At 59.0% G+C, this 25824-nt stretch overlaps 1 protein-coding gene across 1 annotated transcript in view; it reads left to right on the top strand.

Annotated features, from left to right (window-relative positions):
* TOM1 (target of myb1 membrane trafficking protein) overlaps positions 1-23866 on the top strand; it is a 42377-nt gene extending 18511 nt beyond the window's left edge. The window contains exons 2-15 of the mRNA XM_082740279.1: positions 1645-1729; positions 4604-4682; positions 5647-5796; positions 6096-6230; positions 6327-6473; positions 9097-9213; positions 11258-11391; positions 13012-13045; positions 13377-13470; positions 14336-14456; positions 17707-17782; positions 21808-21867; positions 22833-22872; positions 22963-23866. Coding sequence (XP_082596405.1) covers positions 1645-1729; positions 4604-4682; positions 5647-5796; positions 6096-6230; positions 6327-6473; positions 9097-9213; positions 11258-11391; positions 13012-13045; positions 13377-13470; positions 14336-14456; positions 17707-17782; positions 21808-21867; positions 22833-22872; positions 22963-23120 — 1430 coding nt within the window. The 3' untranslated portion in view covers positions 23121-23866. The remainder of the gene's footprint in view (positions 1-1644; positions 1730-4603; positions 4683-5646; positions 5797-6095; positions 6231-6326; positions 6474-9096; positions 9214-11257; positions 11392-13011; positions 13046-13376; positions 13471-14335; positions 14457-17706; positions 17783-21807; positions 21868-22832; positions 22873-22962) is intronic.
* The last annotated feature ends 1958 nt before the right edge of the window (positions 23867-25824 follow it).

Here is a 25824-nt window from a genome sequence, read left to right as displayed (position 1 = left end):
TAGGGATTGCATTAAATGTGTAGATTGCTTTAGATAGGGTAGACATTTTCACAATATTTGTTCTTCCAACCCATGAGCATGGAACATTTTTCCATTTCTTTGTGTCTACCTCAATTTCTTTCATGAGTACTTTGTCGTTTTCTAGTACAGATTCTTTGCCTCTTTGGTTAGATTTATTCCTAGGTATCTTATTGTTTTGGTGCAACTGTAAATGGGATTGACTCTTTAATTTCTCTTTCTTCTGTCTTATTGTTGGTGTACAGAAATGCAACTGATTTCTGTGTGATGATGATTTTATATCCTGACACTTTACTGAATTCCTGTACAAGTTCTAGCAGATTTGGAGTGGAGTCTTTTGTGGCCCGGACATCTTACCCTCAGCTTTGGCCCAGTCTGAAGTAGGCAGAGGTCATGACTGCACAGCAGTGTGAGAGCACTAAGTGCCGCTGGATTGTACACTTTAAAATGGCCAATTTTATCAGATGTGACCTTCACCTGAATGTAAAAAGAGCCGCCGCACTTACTGCACACCTGTTTTGTGGCAAGAGCCACGCAGACATCTCGCTGGCATTATTGTACTCTCTGGGGGCAGCTTTGTGGGGCAGCGGGTGTCTACCCTGGGCCCTTCGCTTCATAGGTTATGTCTCAGGAGGCTCGAGAGGAAACTGGTCCTGTTGGGCCCCTAGGATGTGGGCCTGGGGCAGGGGAAGCAGATGGATTTAGTGTCCATTATGTGCCACTTTGGAATCTTTTACATTTTGAACCGTGTGAGTGGTTGCCAAAAGTTGATAGAGAATCAAGAAGGAACGTTTGATTTACAAAAATGGAACAAAACACCATCTCCACAGTGTCCTGTCAGAAACCAGCACCCTAAGGCTGGACCTGCTGGACTCCTGGCCCCACTTATTGGATGGGTGAACTGAACCAAACTGAGGCCGCCTCAGTGGTCAGTGGCTCTCCCGGCCCCATGAGAATTAAGTGACAGGTACCGTATGAGTCCATGTAATGAGGTATCTGGGGAGTCAGAATTGCAAAGACAGTGTAGTGGAGCGATGCCTGTGTGGCTTAGTCATTAAGCGTCTGCCTTTGGCTCAGGTAGTGATCCCAGGGTGCTGGGATTGAGCCCCGCATCGGGCTCTCTGCTCAGCGAGGAGTCTGCTTCTCCCTCTCCCTTTTCCCCTCCCTGGTGCTCGTGCTCACTCGCTCTCTCTAATAAATAAATAAAATCTTAAAAAAAAAAAGACGGTGGTGCGGTGGGACCAGGGCTGCGGGAGGGGAGAATGGGGCATTAGAGCTGCAGATTTAGAAGATGAAATCGGCGGCGGGGATGACGGCCTGACACTTGAGTGTCTTCAATGCCACTGAACTATACACTAAAAGTTGGTTAAGATGGCAAATACCCGGTGCATTTTCACATAATTTAAAAAGTAAAAATAACATAGAGATAAAGTACAGCTGGAAAACACATTAAATGACAAAATGGGACAAGGTAGGTAGCCGTTTGCATCCTCAAGGCCCTTCTGGGGTGCCCAGAAACCATCCGTCATCCTCCTCCTCCCTGGCTCTTCCCGCCCTGGCCTTCGCACAGCTGAGTTCGTCTGTCTGGGTGTCCCCACACCGTGACTTGTGGTTTCTTCTCCACAGAAAAGGCGACAGATGGCTCCCTGCAGAGTGAGGACTGGGCCCTCAACATGGAGATCTGCGACATCATCAACGAGACAGAGGAAGGGTGAGGCCCGCACACGGGAGGCCGGGGTGGGGCACGGGCTCGGCCGGCGGCAGCCCTGCTGGTGGCCCTTGGTTCCAGGAGGGCGACAGATGTCATCTGAGTCCCACCCTAGGCAGCAGTGTGGCATCCTAGGCATTTGGAAACCAAGAGCTGCCCCCAACCCTATCATGAGTTAGATGAGAGAGAGAGAGATGCCCCTGGGCTCTTCCAGCCCACGTGTGTGTCTCAGTGGCAGCTGACCAACTGGACCTCTTAGAATGTCACCTGAGCCACATCCTCCTAGGACAAGGCCAGCTGGCCGCCTGGGCACTGGGACATGGCCCCAAGCACCTTTCTGCATTCTGTGGCCTGGAAAGGGCAGGGGACCTCCCAGCTTTCTCTGTGAGCAAGACCAGACTTTCATTTCCTTAAGATTTGGGTCAGGGCACACTGAGAAGGCAGTGACAGTAAAGCAGAATTGAGAGCCCGTCGGCTTTAGCCTTTGCTGAACATATCCGGTACGTAGGTCACCCAGGGCATATGCCATGGAGGAGGCATCGTGGCCCTGGACACTTGGTCTCTGACTAGCTGTCACTGACCAGCTGTGTGACCTTGGGCAAATCGCTGTGCCTCCCTAGGTCTTTACTGTCAGAGGTAAAGCTCTTTCAGATTCTTCCAGCAATAAGCCCAAGGTCCTAGGGGGAGCAGAGAAGGAAAGCAGGGTCACGGTGCTTCTTAGGAAAACCCAGGAAGGGCAGCATGTGGTGTGAAGACCACAGTGATCAGGAAGGACTGCCTGACAAGGCCTTTGTTCAGGAAAATCAGAATCAACGCCCGGAGCAGACCTCTCACTTCCATCTGCATTTCTCATGGGATGATCCATTCGGCCTGCGAGGCCCCTCTCAGCCCGGCAGTGCTCTGTGGGGAGAGAGGTCGGCTGGAGGCAGGCAGCTTCCAGCGTCCACTGTGGAGCTCGGTGGGCTTGCCAAGCCGCTGGTGGGGGACACTAGGACCACTCCTGGCCTCCTGCAAGTAAGCTGGCGAGTGGTGGGCAGACGATGGTGGCAGGACCACCACGATGAAAGTGGGGGGGCAGAAATGCCCACAGATCCGCAGAGAAGGCCTCAGGGCAGCAAGTCCCTGTGCCCTTGTAAATGTTGGAGGAACTGGGGGGCTCGTGCATGTCTGGGTTCAAGTGCCTGCTGTTGACTTGAGCAGTTCCTGTGTTCCAGGCACTGCATGAGGCACTAGGGACCCAGCAGTGAGCAAAGCAGATGTGACCCTCGGCCTCCCCAAGCTTGTCATCTAAACTTGAGTCTCTGGCCTACCCCCTCCATTGGGCTGTGGCCTCCTTGTCGTCTGCTTTGTGATTCTAGCTGGCTACTAAACACAAGGGGCCCACAGCAATGGCACCTAAGCCGGGACCTCTGATTCCGGAAGCCGTGCTTTTTCTCTGGGCCACTCTGTGGGGAGCGGTGACAAGTCCCTTTAGAGAGCTGAAGTGGCCACAGGTGAGAAGTCCTGAGGGTGAGGAGGGGCCGCACGGCATCGGGTTGAAAACTGCCCTTATACACTTCTGTACAGGAGCCCACCATGTCAGGGACCATGGTGCATGTCCCCTTGGTCACAGCCTTTATAGGCCTCTGTGGCACCTCCCCACCTTGCCTGCCGCCTTCACTCATGCTGGGGGACTCATGTCAGGGTTCCTGCCTTCCCTGACCTGCCCTTGACGGACTCACCACTGAACAGGCGGATGCCTGGCAGACAGCAGGACAGGCCCCCGAGGGCCACTCAGCGGCCTAGGAAATGTTGCTCATGTCCTGTAGCGAGCTGGGCTCTGGGAAGGCAGAGTGTCAAAAGGGGACCCCATTCTCACCCCGCCCCTGCCGGAGGCGGCCTCTTTAGCCTGGCAGCCCCAGGCGGGTGCTGTATGGCAGTGCACACGGAGATGGGGGACTAGGAAAGAGTCGTGGTCAAGGCGGATTTTAGCTGTGCCTTCACCAGGTGGACATGGAAGTTGGGGGCCACAAGGCTTTTAGGCCAGAGCAGTCAGGTCACCGTGGATTTCACCTGTATAGGGCCCAAGGGCGGGCTGCAGGGGTGAGGTGGTATGGGCAACAGATGGGGCTTAGGGGAGCAGGCAGCCGCCAAGGCTTTCCGGGCTCCCCCTGCACTTGGGTGTATCCACCCTCCAAGCCTCTCCCTCTCCCTCCCCACAGGGCCTCCATTCTGTCCCTCCCTCCCTCTGCTTGAACCACTTCCCTGGCCCGCCCTCCTGCAGCTGGCTCCATCTTGTCCTTCACACCCAGCTGTGATGCCACCTCCTCAGAGAGGACTCCTCTGAGCCCCCCTCCCCAACACCCACCCACTCGGACTGCAGGCTCTTCTTCTCTCCCACGTTGGCGTGGGTCTCCCTGGAGCCCGTGGCCCAGCACAGTGCCGGCACATGTGGCTGCTTAGTCGAGGAGAAGGGTGGGTGGAGAGAGGAAGTGGCCAGGATGGGGCACTGGGACTCTGTGCCAGCAGCTGACTGGTTCTTAGACCTCAGTATATACGGGGGGCCCTGGAGGCCTCCCTGAGAGCTTGGTCCAGGCAGGGGTCGGGTGGGAGCCCAGGGTTTTACATTTTTTACATATCCTCACACCTCCCGGTCAGGGGATTCAGGTGCTGTGGGTCCAGGGTCGACACACAGAATCTCTGCCAAGTATTTATGATCTACAGAGGACTTTGGTGGGACGGTCCGTTTCTGTTGTGATTAGAACCCCTGTGTTCAACAGGAAGCAGGACCCAGGGAAGACAGATAAATAAAAACCATCCCCGTGTCCCAGTGTCTTCTGATCTTAGGTGGGCAGCCCCGTGAGTTTGATACATCCTTCCTTTTGTCCCTCTGCCCAGTCCCAAAGATGCCTTCCGAGCAGTGAAGAAGAGAATCGTAGGGAATAAGAACTTCCACGAGGTGATGCTGGCTCTCACGGTGAGTGCCCCATCCGTCTGTCTGTCCGTCTGTGGTAGAACCACACGTCCCCCAGGCCCAGGAGGACTCCAGCCACCCTGCGGCTCCTCTCCCAAGGGCTGGGAAGGAAAGGTCTGTGGGCAGAGAGAGCACTGTACTGTCTAGAGTGCCAGCGGATGCGGAGTGGCGGGAGGGGCAGTTTGGAAAAGTTCCCTCCAGCCTGTGGGCACGGGGAGCAGACGCACTGAGGCCCACATCCCTCCAGAACCAGACATGGAGAGCTTGCACCAGACCTGCCAGGTGACACAGAAGTTTAGTGAAGCCAGACATTGGCAGGCAGAAAGTCTGGCAGGTCACCGGGTGCTGCTGACTGGCACTTGGGACCTTGAAAAATGAACATAAAGCAAATGCCAGTGGCTGAGGACAAACCAGGTGGGAGTGGGCATCCTGGCTGTTGGAGGGTTTGGGCTGGGCTGGAGAGCAGGGCTTACAACATCCGGGAATCCAGCTCCCCGGAAGAACAAGGCCCCTCCTGCCGGAGAGAGGGAGCAGGAACAGGGAGGGAAGCCTGGTTCCTTTCTTTCTGGGGCTGCAGGGTCACCGTAGGATTGTAGGATTGCAAAGTTTGCTTTGGTTTCCACTTGGAGAGCTACCTTCCCTCTGGGCCGTGGTCCTCTTGGAAATAGCATCAAAGTTTGCTTTGGTTTCCACTTGGAGAGCTCCCTTCCCTCTGGGCCGTGGTCCTCTTGGAAATAGCATCAGGGCAGGCTAGGCACTGAGGCCACTCTGCGGGGGGCCACTAGCCAGCACCCCAGCCCCCGAATCGGGGCACTGTTCCCTCATCTCTGTGTTCCAGGGTCTCCCTTGAGGGAGCCCCGCCCGGACTCAGCCTATCCTCTGGGATGGAGGCAGAGTGCAAGGGTGGGGGTCCTGGACAACCCCCTGGTGCTCGGATGAGTGCTCATGGGCATCTCCCGGCCTCCAGGTCTTAGAAACCTGTGTCAAGAACTGCGGGCATCGCTTCCACCTGCTGGTGGCCAGCCAGGACTTCGTGGAGGGCGTGCTGGTGAGGACCATCCTGCCCAAGAACAACCCGCCCACCATTGTGCACGACAAGGTTCTCAACCTCATCCAGGTGAGTGCGGCCAGGCACACTGGGCCGAGCTCCGGGCCCTGCCCGGGGAGAAAGGTGCCCCCGCCATTGCTGCTCTGTGTCCCCTTGCTTCTGTGTGCTTGTCCTGCGGGGCGTCTTGGTCATCCGCTGACTGGAGGTTCCGAGTGTGGGGAGGCCTGGCTTGGTGGGGGCTGTCCGGGCACTGAAGTCTAAGGACCAGCAAGTCAGCGAGGGAATTTCTGCTCTGCAGGCGGGTGGGCAGGCCCGCAGGGGAGATGGTGAGCAGAGGTTACTGGCCGTGTCCCCTTGTCCCCTCTCAGTCCTGGGCTGACGCGTTCCGCAGCTCGCCCGACTTGACAGGTGTGGTGGCCGTCTACGAGGACCTGCGAAGGAAGGGTCTGGAGTTCCCGATGACTGACTTGGACATGCTGTCACCCATCCACACGCCTCAGAGGGTGAGGAGACCCAGCTGGTGGGAGCGGTGCGAAGGGGAGTCGGGGGAGCTCCCTCCTCCCTTATTGGCCGCACTGATCCCCTTTTCTACCTTCTAGACCGTGTTCAGCTCAGAGGCACCATCAGGGCAGAACTCTGCGGCCACAGACGCCAGCCACGGAGGGGACCCCACCCAACACACCACCCCTCTGCCCATCCAAGCCGTACTTCCCAGCGACACCCCCATCACTCCAACCCCTGAGCAGGTAAATAAACAAGCCTGAGTCAGAGCCACGTGGGTCAGGGAGGGCCCCTCTCAGTCTGAAAATTACTGTCCGAAGGGGCAGATAATCATTATTCCTGTTTCATAGAGGAGGCTTAGATAAGCTCACTTGCCCAGAGCCACACACGGCTCATCGGAGATGGTGGTGGGACACAAACTCGGGTGTGCCTGACTCCCAGCAGGCTCCGTCCTGCACCTTGGCCAGCCGTTCTCCAAACTGTGTTCCAACGGAGCCCTTCAGGCAGCACCTCGGAGTGGGTGGAAGTGGGGAGTCCCCAGCAGGCAGCCTCCTCAACCACAGCATCTCCATTTACCTTGTGGGGTTCCTTTATGGGCTTACGTTGGATTCCATCTGAACAGAGGCTCTGGCTAAAAACAGTTTTAAACCATGTGCACATAAAACAATTTTTTAAACCCTTTCCACCACAATGCTTCCCACCAAGCCCCAAGAAGAAGGTTTGAGGTATAGTGTGAGATTCCGGGGGCCGGGGTATGGAGCAGGTGTTCTCAGTCTTTCTGAGGAGCTTTGCAGGCTCACCCACCAGAGACTCGTGGCCACTGACTTAGCTTCTGTCTCTCAGTTTCTTCTGCAAGGAACGGGGGGGCAAGGCCCCCTGCTGAGACTGCACACCCCAACAAGAGGTGTCCAACGCCATGGCCAGTGTCCGCTGGGTGCGGGCTTGTTTTATTTGTTTGTTTAAGTAATCTCTACTACCCAACGTGGGGCTTGAACTCAACAACCCTGAGATCAAGAGTTGCACGCTTTTCCAAATGAGCCCGCCAGGCACCCCAGCGTGCTCTCATTTTAGCCCCCAGGCTGTTGGATGCGGGTTGAGGCCTTGCGTGGGTGGGGTGCCCACTTTTGAGGCGGGTAAGAACTTCAGAGCTGTCCTTGCAGCTGAGTCTAAAAGCCTAGCTGCCACAGGAACTGGCGAGAGAGACACACGGGTATGTGATGGAAACAAAGTGAAACTTGACCTTCCAAAGCGCACCTGCTGATTTCCTGTACAGTCCCATTTGGATTTGTGAACAAACCTGTCAGCAGCCCTCCCCACCCCAGCCTATCTGAAGAGAGGCCTCTGTATTTGATACCTTAAAGCAAGTTATAAAATCACCTCCCAGACTTACAGGTATTAGTAGAAAAATTTTCCTGACTGGACAGATAATTAAAGGTATATGCAAACTGTAAACTCACCCTGTGATCCAGATTTTATGTAACCAGGTTATGATTTTAACCAGTTTGCCTGAAGTCTAGCATCTGCATGGATTAAGACTGGTTACATCCAGTGCCAGAAGACTCTTGCAAAACCAAACTCAGCAGGAGTTCATTTCCAGCTCCCCTCTTGTCTCCTGGGGTGTGTTAAAGCTTTCAGGCATGCAGTGACGTCACTCCCAGACTCCACTGTAATTAGGTCCCATCTGACCCGGATGCACGGGGCCTGTGGTCAGTAGCTTTCCCACTCATTTATACCGGGAGCGTTCCTTAGACAGGCCGAAGACAGCAGACATTCTGCAGGGTTCGGAAGGTGTCCATGAGCTGCGGGGGATGTGTACCACCTGTGTCTGTATCCCTGTTTCTTCTCCTGTAGAGGCTGTGATAACGAAATATGCCTCGTAAGACTGGTAGTTTAATGAGCAATAAAAGTGAAATGCTTGGCACTTAGGTGGTGGTCAGTAAATGGCAGCTGCTCTCATAGGCATGGGGAATTTACATGGTGACACTCCTGAAATCAGCGAGGTCATGTGCATTTCTCGGAACGTAGGCCGCCTAGTCCTAGACCCACGCAGTACTCCATGGCCAAGGGCTCTCTGTCCAGATTAATTTGAGAACCACCATACTGATGGCTTCCTGGACATCAGAGTCCGCAGTGCTCCTGAGGGAACCAAGCACCCCACAGAGCCCCACACCGTTAAGACCCTTCACCCCCTCCCCTGCATGGGGACTCTGCTGCTTCCTCTACACCAATTCCCCAAGCTAAGACCTTGGAACCCTTTGATCACTGAACACCAGCTACCGTCTTTTGAACCAGTGCTAAATCTCCCTGTTATCTTCAAGGTGGGAGGCTGGGGGGATGTGGTGACACTGGGACTGGTGCTTGGAAGAGCCCAGGAGAAGCAGGCCAGGAGCAAGACAGAATCCCGTCCTCACAGGACAGGATGGGGGAGTAAACTCCTGCTGTCCTAGGAGACAGTGAGATCCTGTCGCCCCAGGGAGGGAAGAGGGCCTGCTAACTTCCCCCCCTCTCCCCGTGGCGGGGAGCTGCCCTCCAGGGCCTTGTTAGCTGCTGCCTGGGACCCAGGAGATGCTGGCGCACTCCAGCCCTGCTCTGGTGCATTTACTCTCGCTCCGCTGCTTTGGGCCTTCCCTGAACCAGGCTTCCCAGTTTGGAGATGGTAACGGTTGGTAGCACCTCTTTGGGGCTGGGGGGTTGGGGGAGGGTAGCCCACCACAGGCCTTTTAGTGCAGGGCTGTGGCTAAAGAGCCTGGAGTGTGCTGGCAGGTCGGCTCCTCTAGGTGCCCCGGCTCACGGTGCCGGGTTCTTCTGTATCGCAATGGTGGCGCTGGACCCCTGGCTCAGCTCACCAGGGCCGCCGGTGTGTTTCAGATCGCCAAGCTGCGCAGCGAGCTCGAGATGGTGAGCGGGAACGTGAGGGTGATGTCGGAGATGCTGACGGAGCTGGTGCCCACCCAGGCGGAGCCGGCAGACCTGGAGCTGCTGCAGGTGAGCAGGCAGCTGGCCGCCCCCAGGTTTTCCTGGGGGAAACCAGGAAATCCGCCCGCGCGCATTCCTCCCCCAGCTCCACTGCAGTTTTCACAGCTTATGGGAACTCCGTGGTCACAGTGCGAGAGGTTGAAACCAGGGACGTTGGACTCCCTCCCACTGGAACTCAGGGCTCTAGCATTTTCTGGTTTGAACAGAATAGCTCCTCTTGCCTCAGTTTCCTCATCCGTAGGGTTGTTCTCATTTCCCCCTTTCAGAGTACAGAGCTTAGCAGGCCGGCGGGGCAGCAGCTCCGGCTTTGGGAGGAGAAGGCAGCTGGTCTCAGGCCCCGGGGCCGGTGGGAGCTGTGGGTTTTCACTCCATGTGTCCCACGATATTCCCACAGCCCCATCCCCAGCTGGGGACCACCAAAGGCCCTACCCTACCTGTGGAGGTCAGTTCCTAGAGGTACCAAGAAAGGTTTGGGACCCCAAGGCCCTGGAGTCACCAGGTGGGAGTGATTTGGTTTTCATGGTGACAGCGCACAAGTAGTGAGCCCTTGGGTATGCTGGGCTCTGATGTGGACACTTGCCGTACATCCCCACACCCCACAAGAGGCAGGTACTGTCGTTACCCCATTTTCTAGATCAGAAGACTGAGGCGAAGAGAGAGCATGTAATGTGCCCAGAGTCATGTGGCTGGTAAGCAGCAGAGCTGGAATTTGAATCTAGGAGCCTGGCTCCAGCTGCTGCTCATTCGCTCTTCGGGCGAGGGAAGGGGGGGTGTTGGGGTAGGAAGTAGGAACAAAGCCACAAGCGTGCTCAGTGGCAGGAGGAAGAGAAGGGAGACCCACAGGGTGTTGAAAGTCACTCGGGCCCGCCCTGTGCCATGATAAAGGCAGATGAGGAAACTCTAGGAGGGGGTGGGTAGCAGGGTCCAGAGGAGAACCAGAGTCAGTGTGCGGCAGTGTCTGGTGTTCACGGTGCCCGCAGGAGAAAAGTCACGACTGTTTGCCCCTGGAGACCGTGACTCAGACACCTGCCCGCCTAGTGACTGGTACCTGAACAAAGAGTCCGTCTTACAAATGAAAAACTTACACTGCTGTGGCTTTTAGTATTTTTCTCTTTCCAAAAGGAGTTTAAATATATAATTTACTGACTAAAAGTCAGTCAGTGACATGGCAACTAAGTGCAGTGTGAGATTCTGGAGCAGAAGGACATTAGCGGGAGAACAGCGAGCCTGAAGAAAGTCTGGAGTTTAGTTCGTAGCTTGGGTCTGTGTTAACTTCTTCGTCTTGACAGATGCCACACGGAGGAGAAGCTGAGTGAAGGGTTTACCAGAACTCTACCGTCTTGGCAACTTTCCTGCAAATCTAAAACTATTCCAAAGTAAAAAGTATTTGAAAAGAAATTAGGGAAGGGGCACCTGGGTGGCTCAGTCAGTTAAGCGTCTGCCTTCGGCTCGGGTTGTGATCTCAGGATCCTGCGATCGAGCCCCATTTAGGGCTCCAAGCTTCTCGGGGAACCTGCTTCTCTCTCTTCCCTCGGCCCCTCCCCGTAGCTCGTGCTCTGGCACCGGCACGCTCGTACTTGCATGTTCTCGCTCTCTCTAGCTCGGTCTCCAATAAATAAAATCTTTTTTTAAAAATGAAGGAAAATACCAAATCAGGGTTTGCAGTTAACAGCTGGAGAGACCTGGTTCAGGTTTTTTTATGTTTTGGTTACGAAAAGATCCCAGTCACCCGGAGACGTTGCGGCACGTTCCGCAGACCGCTGGCGCTGTTGGCTTTCACCTGAGCAAAGGCAGCGTGGGAAGGCCTGCGCGCAGCCAAGCTAAACCAGCTGCATGGTCTCTTGAGTGGCTTGTCTCCCATGTGCTCAGTGTTGGCGTAGGACCTTGAAGGTAGGATCCAGAGGGTGTCTGTGGAACCCCGACGGCTGTCCATCCTGCGGAGCTTGGAGTCCGGTTTGGAAGCCCCTCCGTCATCTGAGATGGCACAGAGGCTGGAGCCTGGCCCCCAGTGACTGCCCGGGGGCCGTGGCCATCTTTCCTCCTCCCTCCGCAGGAGCTCAACCGGACATGCCGAGCCATGCAGCAGCGGGTCCTGGAGCTCATCCCCCGAATCGCTAACGAGCAGCTCACCGAGGAGCTGCTCATCGTCAACGACAACCTCAACAACGTGTTCCTGCGCCACGAACGGTAGCCCACCACCTCCCCTGCCTCTGACTAGCTGCCCCAGCCCACTCCCTCCCCTGGCTTCCCTTCCACTGGTCTGACCTCCCCTCTTCCCTGGTGGGCCTGAGAGTCACGCAGCCTGCTGGCCACCTGTCCTCTCCTCACCACAGCGTGCCCTGCCACCACGTCCTTGCATGGGGGCTGCTCTGTCCCAGCTCGCTCAGCCGCTGCCTGGCTCTGGGGCTATGGGCCGGTGACTTAACTGTGGCTCTTGGACTCTTCGCACACCACACAAACATACTTAAGCAGGAAGAGAGTTTAGGAGGACAATATCCTTTATGGACAGGAGAGCTTGCAGAATCCGGAGAAGAGTCAGACAGCGAGTCCTGCCCTCAGAGCAGGAAAGAGAGATCCAGGGTGGCTTGGAGGTCTCGGGGCAGAAACTCCCGGACCATGTCCCCAGGGTGTGGCCATCAGGAAATGGGCCCCAGACGCTTGCCCACTTCTATCATTCTGTTCAAGAGTCAGCTCTCCAGGAGAAACGGAGTTGCTTCACTTTGTTGTACCTGACAGTTGGTGAAGGAAAGAGGGCCCCTCACGGGCAGTTGCACCCAGACCCCAGGAAATGGGAGAAGAACATCCCCAGAGGGCACTCGGGTGCTCTTACCAAAGAAGGGAGAAGGGGTGCCAGGCTGTCTGTATCTGCCCCGTGGGGTGACTGAGAGTCCGCGCGGTGATACCTGTAAGCACTTAGCAAACAGGGGTGTCTGTCTGGTCAAAACAGTGATCCGGCCTTCTCCAGCCTTTGTTTTTTTCCCTTTTTTCTGCAGTAGCAGACCCGAGTGATTCTGAGTCAGATGAGAGTAGGGGAAGGGGGGCTGGCTGCTCTGGGCCACATCTGCCTGGCCCTTCCTGCCTCCTAGCCTAGTGGAATAGAAGAGTCACTTTCTGCCATTTTGGGGTGTAGGGCCCAATCTGGGGATGACTAGGACCCCTGACAGCCACAGGCCTGACACATGCCTGCTGCCTCCTAGTTCACTGTCCTGCTCACAGTCAGGGTCTTTGTGGGTCCTCCCAGCTGGAGGCAGGTCCCGCTGTCACCCCCTGGTAATCGACAAGGAGGCTGAGGTTCAGAAGTGACTCAATAAGTGACATGGCCAAGCCTTAGCCGACCACAGCCTTCTTCTCCAGCTCCTCAGCAGCCCAGGGGCTGGTCGAAGGCCAGTCCCAGTGGCTCCAGGAAGCCACATACAAAGTGCATGCCTTCTGACAGCACTTCGGAGAGCCACTGACAGGTGCACACAAGTGTGTAAGCAAATCACCCAACACAACTGATAAAACAGCACTTAGCTTTGCCTCGTGCTGTGCGTCCCCGTTTTCCGCTCTGTTCTAGCCTATTTCTATCCGTTCTTTTACTGCTGGTCATGACAAGTGGCCAGATAATTGATCATTCAAGTTGGGGCAGCCTGGCAAGTGAACAAGGGGCACTGTTAACAGTTCCCCAGGGGCAGCAGGCATAAATTAGATCTGTCGCCCTAATCGCGGCTCACTGCCATGGCTTTGGAGACCGGCAGCGTGAAGAGCTCTGCCTGGGCTGTGCCGAGGGGCCCGTCTCCCTGACCCGGCTTGTTTCTGTCTTTGTAGGTTTGAACGGTTCCGAACAGGCCAGACCGGCAAGGTAAAGGCACTTTTCTGGGACCGGATCACACCCATATTCATGGGAAGGAGGAGGAGGGCTATGCTCACCTCCGTCCCCAGACATCCTGCATGGGCTGTGCCATAGCACATAGCACATAGCCAGGCCCCGAGAGAAGTCCCCTTCTCCCTTTTTGTGTCACTGTTCCTTTAAGGTAGCTAAGGCTCTGCTGATGCCCTAGGGTCTTCCCAACCTCCCAGGGGCTGCAGCCTGGCTTGAGGCAGAGTGGGGCTGACTCCTGGAGTCCCAGTCGTAGCTGCTGGGGCCCTCATGGCACATCCTCGAGCAATGGTGGCCTTTCCCTTCTCCCCAGGCCCCGCAAGAGGCCGAGGCGGCGGCTGACCTGATCGACATGGGCCCTGACCAGGCGGCCACCAGCAGCCTCTCATCCCAGCTCGCGGGAATGAGTAAGTGCCATGTGGGGGTGCAGGCTGAGGGCACGTTATGGTGCTGGGGGCACCCCTGTAGTTTATGGGTGTCTTCCTGTTAGACTATTGGAGCTGGAGTGCCAGCAGCAGAGCGTCAGCCCAGACCTCACCTTGCTGAGCTGAACCCCACTGCGAGGTTGGGTACCCAGGAACAATCACATGGGGCTCTCACAGCCCCCAGTTCCTAATCGCCCACGGACTTCAGAAGTCCAGTGCTCCACGGTCGCCCCTCAACACCTGAATTCTCTGTGACCGGAGCCGTCCGGGCGAGCTTAGGCCTGAACGTCCCACCCCCCTTCGCTCCTGTGTCACGGGCAGGAGTGGGCCCCTCCTCGCAGGCCGCCGTGAGGACTGGGTCATAAGCACATGCATGAAGGGGGCCCAGACCAGTGCCAGGCCCAGGGTGCCCGCCCCCGAGACACCAGCTGCGATTAGTCTCCCTGCTGCTGGCTGCCTGCTTGTGCCAGGCCCAAGGAAGGGATCAAGAGCCCCCTCTGAACCACTGCTGCTAGGCTGGGTGAGAACTCGGCCCCACGTCTGATCGCTCGCCCCCTGCTCAGCCACGTCCTACACCAGACGCGCGCCGGGCAGCATTTGCCTGCTCTCAGCACAGCCACCCTGGACGCGGGGGCCTGTGTCTCCACCTGCGGGAGAGGAAGTCACGTGCCCACAGTCCTTGAGCCAACAGCTGGCCTGCCTCCTCCTCCTCCCGCACTCCCCACTGCCCTCCCACCTCCCGACCCCCGCTGCTTCTCCAGAGTCCTCCCTGGGCCTGGCAGCTCGGCCACTGCTCAGTGCGCGGGAACAGGTGGCAGGCCCTTCATGTACCTTTCTGTCCCTGCAGACCTGGGCTCCAGCAGCGTGAGGGCCGGCCTGCAGTCTCTGGAAGCCTCTGGCCAACTGGAAGGCGAGTTCGACATGTTTGCGCTGACCCGGGGCAGCTCTCTGGCTGACCAACGGAAAGAGTGAGTGGCCCAGCCCTACCCTGTCCCCCGCAGTTTGGGCTGCCCCCTCTCTGGGCCCCTGAACCCTGTTGTTTGGCATGCCACGTGGAAGGGCACACAGCCCCCTGCCTATACACCCTCAGGATGGCAGAGTTCCTCTCCCCTGGATCAGTCCCTCGTGGGCCCAGACAGCCTAGTGCCCGACTTCATGCCCCACAGGCAGGCCTGGGTGGGGGAAGGGCCCCCTGTGGTTTGATGAAGAGCTGTGTGCCAGAATCTTACCTAATCTGATCAGAGGAAAAAGCCAAAGCACTAAGGGGCTGGGTCATTTGCCCCAAGTCAGCCTGTTGATATGCGACAACCTCCTGTGAACCCAGGGTCTCTGGTTCCCAAACCATCTCCAGCCCAACCCCCCTCCCCACTATACTGTAGGCCACACCCCAAGCCCTCCAGAGCAAGCAGGGAGGATCCCCAGTAAAACCTCAGGGCCTTGTCTCCTCCTTTCTCATGATCCCTAGCTACTCTTGACTTTGCCCCAGAGTCCCTGTTGCTCCACTTGGGTCAGACTCCTCTGCACCAGAGCTGGAGTTCTGTCCTTTCCTGGCGACAGTGTTTGCAGGGAGGTGCTTTCAGCAGCCAAGGCCAGCCTCTTGCCTCCACTGCACCAGCCTGGCCCCATACAGTCTCGTCAGGGGAAGCCGTTTGTTGGGTGTTCTCAGTCCTTGGCTCAGGACCCAGGACTGAGCTGTGGATTTACAGCCAGGATTTACAACCAAGAAAAGTTCTGGATTAAGGGATCCCCTCAGCAGTTGCCCCTAGCTCCCCAGTGGTCATCCCAGTCATTTGAATGGCCTCTGGCCTCCCCACTGTGCCCTGTCTTTGGGAACTGTCAGTGAGCCTCCCAGGGCCCAGGGATGCCCGACCCACACCCCGTCCATGTCCGATCTGATAGGGGGCAGCCAGCCTGGCTCCATGGGGTGGCTCAGCCCGGCCCGCTGACTGGAGGCGGCCCAAGCTCTGAGCCTTTAGTCTTTAGTCTAGACGGTCTGCACACCCAGTCTCCGGTGCTCAGGGACTAGCAGCTCATGGTTGCCATGGAGCTTGGGGCACCGCGAGGCCGCTGTGCATGTGGAAGCTAATGAGTCCAGTGGGACTTGCACCCAGGAGGGTGGCCCCGCCCACCAGGCCCCAATGGGCAGCACATGGGCCATGCCGGAGAGCCCCTGGCACTTGGCCTGGCTGAGGCTTGCTGTTGCACCATCGCTCCTAGGGAGCAGAGCCATGGGGAGCAGAGGAAAGCACACCCGGCCGGCGCCTGCTGCCCAGAGCCCACCGTCTCGCAGGGAGTAAGGTGCACAGAGCACTGCCATGCGGTGCTAACCACTATCCTGTAGGGGTGTGCCAGGGGCTATGGACGCACGCGTGGTGGCTGGTGGCTCTACGGAGGGTGCTCAGGGCTGGACCTCGGGGATGAGAGGCTGGAAGGCCGTTTCAGGCTATAGGAACAGTGTGTGCGAAGGCTCTGAGATGGGGAGAGCATGAGATGCTGTGGGGAGGGCATATCCAGTACCTTCTCGGTCATGGTCTGGGGACTGGTTTCCATCACAACAGAAGGCAGCACACGGGGAGGAGAGTGCACTAGCATCGGGTTCCTCTTTCTTTCGTTTTGCTTGGGAGACCCTTCCTTCGGCCCCCGCTGGATCTTCTAGCCCTGACTCGCCTCTGGACTCCACTTCTCGCCCTGTCATCCGGGGCTCTTGAATCCTCTAAGACTTTTTCTGCCCACCTGGTGTCTGGCCCACACCTCTGCCTCCCTGGCTCCTCTTGCCTTTTTTTCTTTTTTTTTTTTTTTTATTTTTAAGATTCTATTTATTTACTTGACAGAACACAAACAGGGGGAGGGCAGAGTGAGAAGCAGGCTCCTGGCTGAGCAGGGGGCCCAAAGCAGGACCCTGAGATCATGACCTGAGCTGAAGGCAGACACTTAACCAGCTGAGCCACGCAGGCGCCCCCTAGCTCCTCCTTCCCTCTAACCTGTGCCTGGCCCCAGGGATAGCCAGGCTTCATCAGCAGGGCCAGGTAGGTTGGAGAGACACAGAAACACAGAGGACATAATTAGGAAAGAACATCTAGTTCTTTTGAGTGAAGATAAGTATCGGTTTCTGTATGTTCCTAGGGCTGGACCTGCCTCATTCTGGCTTTTTCCACAGTGTGGCACCAGCTGTGTCTTAGAGGGAAAGAGACAGGGCTACTTGGACACACAACCCGGCCTCAGCCATCACTTCCTCCTCACCAGCTCTCACTGCCCAGGTTTAGCCCAAGAAGGGCCTGAGCGCACCACCCTCCACCCCGACTTTCTGGTCGGCTCCCGCTCAGCCCTGCAGATCACCCCCAGCCCCCCGGGGGACGGGAGCCACGTCACCGGGGGACGTGCCGGCTAACAATGGCACTCTCCTGGCTAACGTCAGCTCCTGCTGGAGGGAGTGGATGGCAGTGCCGTCAAATGGCTGCCTGGCAACTGGAGGGTCTTATTCAAGAGGCCCTGTGGCGTGCCTGTCACCCCCTGGTCCCAGGAAGGCCATTTGGCATTGCAAGGGTTTCATTCGATGGGGTCCCGGTTCCTGAAGCCTCAGCCTGGCCCAGCCCTAAATGCAGGGCTTTCCCCCTGTGTCAATGATTGTGCTGGGCACTTCTTTTTCTCCAAATCGGACCAGGCCGGTGCCAAGGCCTCCCATCCTTTGGCGGATGCTTCAGAGGGAGAACCGCTCTTCCCCAGAGTCGGGGCTGAGTCCCCCTCTGGCTCCGCCTGAGACAGACACAGCAGACAGCTGCTGGGTGCCTTCTGTGCCCACTCGGCTGGCTGGCGTTGCCCAGGCAGGGCCAGTCCAGGAAGCCATGAGGGCTGTCGCCCCACCCAGCCATCTACACAGCTGTTTCAGCAGCAGAAGGGAACTCCCCATCCAAGACTGCCTTATACAGAACCACAATTTATTACACTGCAAAGTAGAAGCTGCTCCAAGAAGGGTCTGGAGGTAGGAATTCTCCATGGGCATGGGGGCACAGGCACTATTTCTATCTGAGCCCAGGTCTACCCTGCCTAGGCGGGCCTGCAGAGTCCGAGCCCTCCCTGGGGTCTGAGCCGCTCTCTACTCGGCCGTGACCCAGGTCCACCCAGGATGTGAGTCCAGCTCATCCCCACCCACCCCTGCGTCCCATCATGCCTGGTGCAGCAAGGGCCGCACTCATGGCGATGGTGACCTCTGTGTTTCAGGGTGAAATACGAAGCCCCCCAAGCAACAGATGGCCTGGCCGGAGCCCTGGATGCCCGGCAGCAGAACACTGGAGCGGTAAGCAGAGTGTCCTGTTGCTACGTTGTCCGGAAGGAAGACCAGTGCCCACCAGTCCCCGCCGTGTGCTGGGCTGTTTGCCACTCAGGTGGTAATTCCCGGCTCAGCTGAGGCAGCACTCCCGAGAGGTCAAGTCATCTGCCCAAGTTCACCCAGCAGGGAAGGCTTAGAGCAAGGACTTGGACAGACGTGAGTCTGAGCCGGGGAGCTGGACTCCCCCAGCCTGGGTTCCCATGCCAGTGCCACGGCTTCCCGGCTGTGCGTCCCAAGGCACGCAGCTAACCTGCACAGCGGGAGATGTGTGACTGGGAGCGTGTAAGGTGCTTGACAGCATCGTAGCTCTGTCAGCATCCTGCCTCGCCGCCTCTCTAGAGAGAACAGAACCTAAAACTGCGGGTTGGGGGGCGGCACCCAGGGGCGCCATTTTCGTTCCAGCACAGGGCTTGGACGTGCACAGAGCAACAGCCGCGTGCCAGGGACGGAGGGCGCTCTGGGTGACCCCGCCCACTAGGCAGGAACTCAAAGGCCAATTCTCATCCCTTTGAATTTGTCTCTGGATGCCTTTGGGGTGGCAAGAGTTCCTCTTCCAATTAGCAGACAGAGTAGCTCCTTGGGAGGCAGCTAGAAATGGCAGGGCCCAGGGATCGGAGGGGCAGGGGCAGCGAAGGGTTGGTGGAGGAGAGGGCCCGGATGGCACAGGCCTCTGAGTCCAGGGTGGGACTGGGAGCCGGCAGACCAAGCCGGAGGGGCAGCGGGAACGGGAGGGCCTCGGGCAGCCAGAAGCACTGTGTGAGGTGGAGGCCATGGTCAGTCTTGAGCAGAGGGGAAGATGTATCTGTCCATTTTAGAAGGATCCAGCGTGGAAGCTGGGAGAGCAGCTAGGAGGCAGAAGCTGCCCCATATGCCAGTGGATGGAGTGTCGCAGAGACTCCCCAGAGGCGTCCCCAACATCCCAGGGGGCCTTCCCAGGTCAGAGCAGAGCAAGGCGCGGCATGCTGTGAAGTCGGGAGCAGCTAGAGCGTCACATGCCTCCCGTGCCCACTGTGCGGCCAGGCGCCAAGCAGAGCGCATTCACACCCATGTCTCAGAGCCTCCCGTGATTTTCCTTTGTGAGAGTCGTCTGTCGGATCTGTGCCCTGTGCCAGAGCCTCTGGGTCCCCCTTTCTGAGTCCTCACCCAGACCTGTAGGGCATATTGTTATCCCCTTTGACAGATGAGGAAACAGATATCCAGAAACAGCCAAGGGAGGCAGCAGGTGTAACATTGCTAGCGTGGCACCTGACGCATAGGTGTTTGGTCTTGCCAGCACTGCTGGGTGGTTACCTCCACCTTCAGATGAGAAAACCAAGGCTTAGCAGGGCGAGATCTCACAGCCGTTGGTCTTTCTGGCTCCATAGCCGGGTGCTGGTAGTCAGGGCCCCAGATGGCCTGCAGAGTCCCAAGGAACAGAGGTGAGCACTCCAGCAGATCTGGCTCCCGGCATCCAGATGCATCCAAACACTCGGGAGGCCTGCCGGAAGCTCTTCCCTCTCGGGCCACCTGGCCTCTCACGCACAGAGGTGAGCTCCATAGCCAGTTCCTTCCTTTTGCAGCAGAAGGAGCTGCTGCCCAGAGACAGGTGTCACTCGCCCAGAGGCACATGTGTCAGGGGCATGACGAGGGCTGGAGCCCGGATCTCCCGGCTTCTCCCGCGGCTAGCCACAAGGAGGAAACCTACACCCACCTCTACTTGCAGGAGAGCAGAAGCTGCTAAATGATTGCTTATTCCTCTCTTATTGCTCGAGAGATTTGAGCAGCTTCTATCAGATCAGGGTGCGATGTTGCTGAAAGTGTCCGTAGACTCCTGCTCCCGAGCCGGGTACGTCTGGCTGGGTGCGGGTGGGCCTTCTCCCACTGAACTGTCTGGCCATTACTCCAAGCAGCAGAGCACAGAAGGGAGCCCAGTGCCAGCTGGGAAGGGGGGCGGGGGGCAGCCAGGGTTTGCTGCTGGGCTTCACCAGCCCCACCAGCCCCACCACCATGGGTACTGGGCTGGTCCGTCCCGGCTCCGAGAAGCGGGACTCCAGCCTCTCTCTGCTGCCAGTCCCCTCTGGGGTCCTCAGGAGTCCTGTTGGCCCATCGATAAACACAAGGGCACTGGGTAAGCCAGCATTCTGATCTGGCGCACCCATCGGCATCTCTGCCCAGCCAGCAGACTGGCTGACAGCGCCCACTCCGCCATTCTGGGCTTGCTCGCCACCCCCCCAGGATCATTCTGGAAAGGAAGGAGCTTTGTCCAGCATATTCAAGACTCTGGGGTTCCAGGGCCGCTGTGGTTCACCCCACGGTGAGACACCCTCTGCTGCTTCCTGTCCCCTCTCCCACCCGGCGCCATGGCACCAATACCTGCACAAGTGTGCATACACGTGTGCGTGCACACACCCGTACACACACACACAGCCTCCGAAGCCAGTCAGCGGCCTGCCGACCTGAGAGAGGCCTCCACGCTGGAGAGGGCTGCGGGCACACCGGGGCCCGGCCCCCCCTTCTCTCCACACTCAGCCTGACCTTCTCTCACCCAGATGGGAGGCAGCGGTGCGAAGAGCCTCAGTGATTGGATGGTGAGACAAGGCATGGTGAGGAGAGGCCAGGCCGGCGACACAGAGCGCGGAGGCTGCCACTGACAGGGGTCCCACCTAGTGGTGCTGTCGGAGGGGGTGGCGCCATTAGACACAGAGAAGAACAAGGGGAGCTGTGGGTGTCCCCCACCCAGCATCAGCACGGTCCCGCCCCCTCTGCTCCTGCTTCCACGGCCCCTCGGTGCCCACTTCTGGCTCCTGACTCGGAAGCCAGGCCCAGGTGGCCCATCTGGCACCTGGGAGGTGACGGGGGCTTGCTGGTTGTGGGCCGTGTGCCCGCACAGGGCTGAGTGGGCGAGGGAGCTGGTGTGGGCAGCCCAGAGCACGTGCCGCTGCCGCCGCTGGGAAGTGGGCTCCTGCTCCGCGCTGGGCTCTCCTGCTGCCCCTGGGGTCCTCGGGTGCTGGGGACAGAGCTTGGGGACAGAACTGGCTTGGCTGGAGAAAGACTGTCACTCCCTGTCTTCGCTAAAGTAGCTAAATAGTAACTAGCGCTTCTCGAGCACCTTGTCTGTGCCAGAGTCCTCCTCTCCATCCCCTCGTTTCGTCCCCGCAGCAGTCTGGACGGTAGGTACCGCGTCGCCTTCTCTACTGAGGGGGGAGGCCAGGTCAGGGAAGTAACCCGGCCAAGCCGCCCCATAGTAAGAGCCAAGCCAGACTGCAGTCTCGGACTCTGTCCCCAGACCACCCACCGGGTCATCACACCATAGAAGGAAGCCGCAGCCCCTGTGCAGGAGCCTTTGTGGCAAAACCCATGTGTTTGCGGCACAGAGCCACCGGTCCTGTAGGTAGCCTGTGAGCCCCTGAGTGCACCGGCCTAGCCGCCTCAGCACCCCGCTGTGCACTTCCATGCCCCGGCCAGCATGAGCTCTGAGTCTGCACAGAGGGCCTGGGAGCCGGGAGGCTGGCTGCCCCTGGCCCGCAAACATTCCCTACCCCAGCCCTGACGGCCGGCCCCTCCCCGGGCTTCAAATACCCTTCCGTCGGATGCTCCTTAACAGCTAAGGCCCTGCTCTGACGGCAGCCCGCCCTCTGGCCCGGCACCTCTGCAGCACCCTTGGCATGTGGCCACAGGGTGATCTGTTCCCTGCTCACGCCCGGGCACTGGCTGTTCAAAGCCCCGCTCCCCACCTAGCTTAGTGTCCCTGTGTCCCCCTTGCCCGCAGCCCGGCACCGCGGGCAGAACTGTGGGTCCCGGGCAGCTGGGCAGGAGCCACGTCGGAGGGGAGACGAGGCTCTCGGCCTCCCCAGAAGGGTGTGGGCCGTGTGTGGCCCATCTCGTAAGGAGGCATGAGGGTGGGGGTGACTGCTCTAGGCCGGCCAGCCAGGGGGGCCCAAACTGCCAGGGCCTTCCATCATGGCACCCAGGGCTCTGCTCCTCACTGCCTTACCCGGTCCCCTTCCTTCCAGATCCCTGTCACCCAGGCCTGCCTCATGGAGGACATTGAGCAGTGGCTGTCCACTGACGTGGTAAGCAGGGGCCCGCCCAGCCCAGAAACAAAGGTCAGGCGCCTTCCTCGCACACCTGACAGCGTGCTCCCTTTTTTTCTTGTGGGGAGGTGACTGTCACAGGTGCAGGGTGAGCAGCTGGTGAGGAGGGAGCACCAGTGTGGGACGCCTCCCACCACCCTCTTGTGGGCTCTCCCTTTAGAGGAGGTCTTGGGCCCGGCACCTCACGGCTGCTGGAGCGGACCCTCTCATGAGCTTGTCGCCACAGTGGGTCCCTGGGAACCTCAGCCAGCTGGAGGGCAGGCGGGATGGGCCATGGGTGACCGTGACCACACTAAGCCCTGCGCCTGCCCCAGCCCGGGGACCCCCCAGCACCTGTCCGAGAGAAACCACCGGCTGCTCCGCCTTCCAGGTGTGGGGACTGAGGAGCAGCCATGAGGGGTGCTGAGCCCAGGAAGTAGCGGGGGCCCAGGCTGTCTGCAGAGCCTTACAGCCCCCAGAGATCGGAAGGGGCAGCCAGCCTTGGCTCTCCCATCCAGGGCTCCTTACCCCACCTCTGCCACCCCACCTTTGGGCACCAGAGACTGAGGGCCTGAGCACTCCCAGGCCCAGAGGCTGCCTTCTGCCAGCGGCTAAGACCGTGTTTCTGCCTGAGGTCAGGCAAGGGTCCCTGTCAGTTGGTGGCAGAAGGCACCCCACCCCCAGCTTTAGCCTGTGTGGTCTCCGTCTCTGGGTCCCTTTCCACCACAAGGGCAGGTCTGTCCACTCTCTACACACTGGAAGGAAAGGGCCCGCTGCTGATCTAGGACCTCTGGGACCCTGCACCATGGGCTCAGCACTCCATGCAACATTCCACGGCAGCTCAGGATGGGGTGGGACTGAGGTTCCGGTCCTGGGCCCAGCGGGAGCCTGAGTCTGGCCCACTCGGGTTCAGCAGCCCCACCAGGACCACTGTGGCTAACCTCTGCCTCCTTCTGCTTCCTCAGGGGAATGATGCAGAGGAGCCCAAGGGCGTCACCAGCGAAGGTAGTAGGCCCCGCCCCCGCCCTGCCCCTTCTCCCCTCCCCCACCCCTACCCTGCAGTACCCACCTCCAGCCCCTCTCTTGTTCCTCTAGAATTTGACAAGTTCCTGGAAGAAAGGGCCAAAGCAGCTGATCGGTTGCCCAACCTCTCCAGCCCCTCGGCCGAGGGGCCCCCGGGGCTCCCTCGTGGCACTGCCCCCCGAAAGAAGACCCAGGAGAAGAAAGACGAGGACACGCTGTTTGCCTTATGAGCGTGGGGCCTGGTGCCTGCAGCTCGAGCCCCTGCTGCCCCCACACCCCTCGGCTGGGGCTTCTTTCCTTCCTTCGGTGTTAAGGCTGCGCTGAGGCTGGCTTGTTACCCCTCTACTCTCCTCGAGGCCGGGCTGACTCAGCTGTGGCTGGGCCTCGCTACCTGGGCTGTGGAGAGGCAGCTGGACGAAATCAGGGTAACAGGTCAGTTCCACGCTGGGATCTCGGCCGCTTTCTGCCTCCTTCCCTTCCCAGGCCGACCACTACTTGGCTGAGAATCGGGGGGCCCTGTGACAGGCCAGCAGTTCAGTCGCCCTGCTGTGACTCCTTGCCCTGGGTGATGCCCCCCCCCCCGAACCCATCCCCACAGGCGCCCACACACTGCCATTTGAGGCCTTGGCTGGGGCTAGAGACAGCAGAAGCTTCTGTCACAGCCCCTGGGCCATTTCCGGGCACCTACCTTATGGAGCTCTGGCCAGCTGCCGGGGGGGTGCCGAGCCGCGCCGGCCGGGTACGAAGCTGCACATGGGAGGGGTGAGACTCCTCAGGCCGGAAAGGGGAGGCTTCCAGGGCCGCCCGGAGCACCCGTGACCCCCACGACTCTACTGCCTTTTCCTCCGTCCTTCTGCTGTTCCTCCCGGGTGGGGCTCCACCGGGCCCGGGGCCTGCCCACCTGTGGATCTATCTTCTTGTACTGGGAGAGGTGCCTTTTGTATCCCCAATTAAAGGTAGGAAAGCACCCTGCTAACAATGCTGTTTGGTCTCCAGCAGGGAAGTGGCTTACGGGGAGTGTTTTGGCTGGGCTGGGGGCCGTCCAGAAGACAGGCACCTGCAGATGGTGTGGGAGGAGCAGCAGGCGCCAGTGCTACCACTGGGCACCTAGGGCCACCCTCAGCAGGGACAGGCAGTGCAGCACTGCTCGCTGGCATCCCTCCCCCCGAAGGGCACCTCCACCCTGCCGTCCTCCCTCAGGCTAGCTCCTGCCCAGCAGCAGGAAGCGCACGGGAGTGGGTGTAGACAGTGTGGGCGTCCTGTCCGAGGCCCAGGCGCCAGGCACACGGCGTTGTCCCAAGACGCTGGCGGAAGTTAGCATCTCCTCTTACAGAAGCCATATCTGATTCAGAGGGTCACGTGAGCTGCCTCCGCCCAGAGAACATGGCATAGATGCAGTCGTTGCTCACATGCTGGGCATTTCCTTGTGTGTCAGTGCATTGTCCCCATTTTTCAGATGGCAGCACTGAGGCCCAGTTGGGGTGACTTAGCACACAGCCTGGGGAGCTGAGCCACAGGCTGGGCGTAGGGTGTCCGTTCTTGGAGAACCTCCTTTTCCAGTCTGGAATCTACACACCAGGCTCCCCGAGAGTCCCTGCTTTTAAGGCATGCTAGGACGTCATGGCCCAGACCTCAGTGGCGGAAGGGACGGGGGCTGCTGTGAGGTGGGAGCAAGTGGCCAGCCTGGAAGATTAGCCTGCGGAAAAGAACAGAAGTCAGGATGCCTGGGTCCAGGGGCACCTGGAGTGTGGCCCGGGTCCGTCTCTGAGCAGCCACGGCTCCCATCAGTGACAAGCAGACAGCACCTGTGACGTGAGGGGTGGCCTGGAGCTAAGCACGCAGGAGAGGGGCCCTGCCAGCCCTCCAGGTGGACATGGGACAGGGAACTCCGGGGACACCTCTAGGCCTGTCCGTTCCCCCAGCAGGGCGGGGGGACGGGGGTCTCCTTGCCTGGGCCAGGCTTCAGAGCTTACAGAGGAGCCGAGCCTGGAGGCGGGTGGCAGCCACAACCTTCGTCTGAGCTCTTCAACCTAAACCACCTCTTCTGGGGACAAGGAGAGAGGGGCCATGCCACGGTCCTGGGCATAGAGCCGTCAGCCTGGTCTGATGGCGTCGGGGAGCTGGAGGCTGCCTGGGCCCTTGCCGTCCATGCCTCCGGGGCTCAGCTGGTCCAGACTTGAGCTTGCCTCCTGCCTCCTGCGTATCTGAGCTGTGCCTGAGCCTGGCAACGGGAAGGCTCTGGTTTCAACAAGGTGTTAAGTGGCTCCTGGACATAGGCTGGTCCTTGGGTAGGTAACCCCCATGCCAAGGGGCAGAGCCCTGCCAGCCCTGCCCCTGCTGCTCTGAAAGCCGGGAGGGAGCCCGAGTTCATGCACCACACTGTGGCGCCGCCTCTTCGACTCCCTGCACCCCCTCAGGCATAAGCACCCCGTCCATCCTAGCCTGCCTCAGCACACAGAGGGGACCGGCTGCTGGTGACTTTGGCCTCCTCTGAATGGCCCCGGGTAGCTTTATGTGGCTAGTCCTGCTGCCTCCTTGGGTCCGCGCTCATGCCAGCACCTCGGTTCGTCCTTGCTGGTCCCAGCAACCGTGCAGCAGCGCTCCGGGGTCCAGCACAGGGAGCTGAGGTCTGGGTGAGCTTCCTCTCTGGTGTCTCATGAACCTTCAGCTCGTCCCTGCATGCCTGAGGTCGGCGGCATCCGAGGGTCAGACAAGAGTACTGTGGCAACGATAGATGGCTCGTATCCCCACTGCTGGCTTGGCTAGACGGCTGATGACCACACACGCTGACACAGATGCCTGCCTGCATCTGTGGGGGGGTGTGCAGGGGGGCACACGATCCTGGTGAGTTGGGGCAAGTGTATCCCCCGCTTGCAAATGTCTGTCCCCGGGCCTGACCTGGGAGCCTGGAGGTCATCTCACAGGACAGGGAAG

The sequence above is a fragment of the Mustela nivalis genome (genome assembly GCF_964662115.1).
Source record: "Mustela nivalis genome assembly, chromosome: 7".
NCBI classification, from domain to species: Eukaryota; Metazoa; Chordata; class Mammalia; order Carnivora; family Mustelidae; genus Mustela; species Mustela nivalis.
This window is presented reverse-complemented; position numbering and strand designations above follow the sequence as displayed.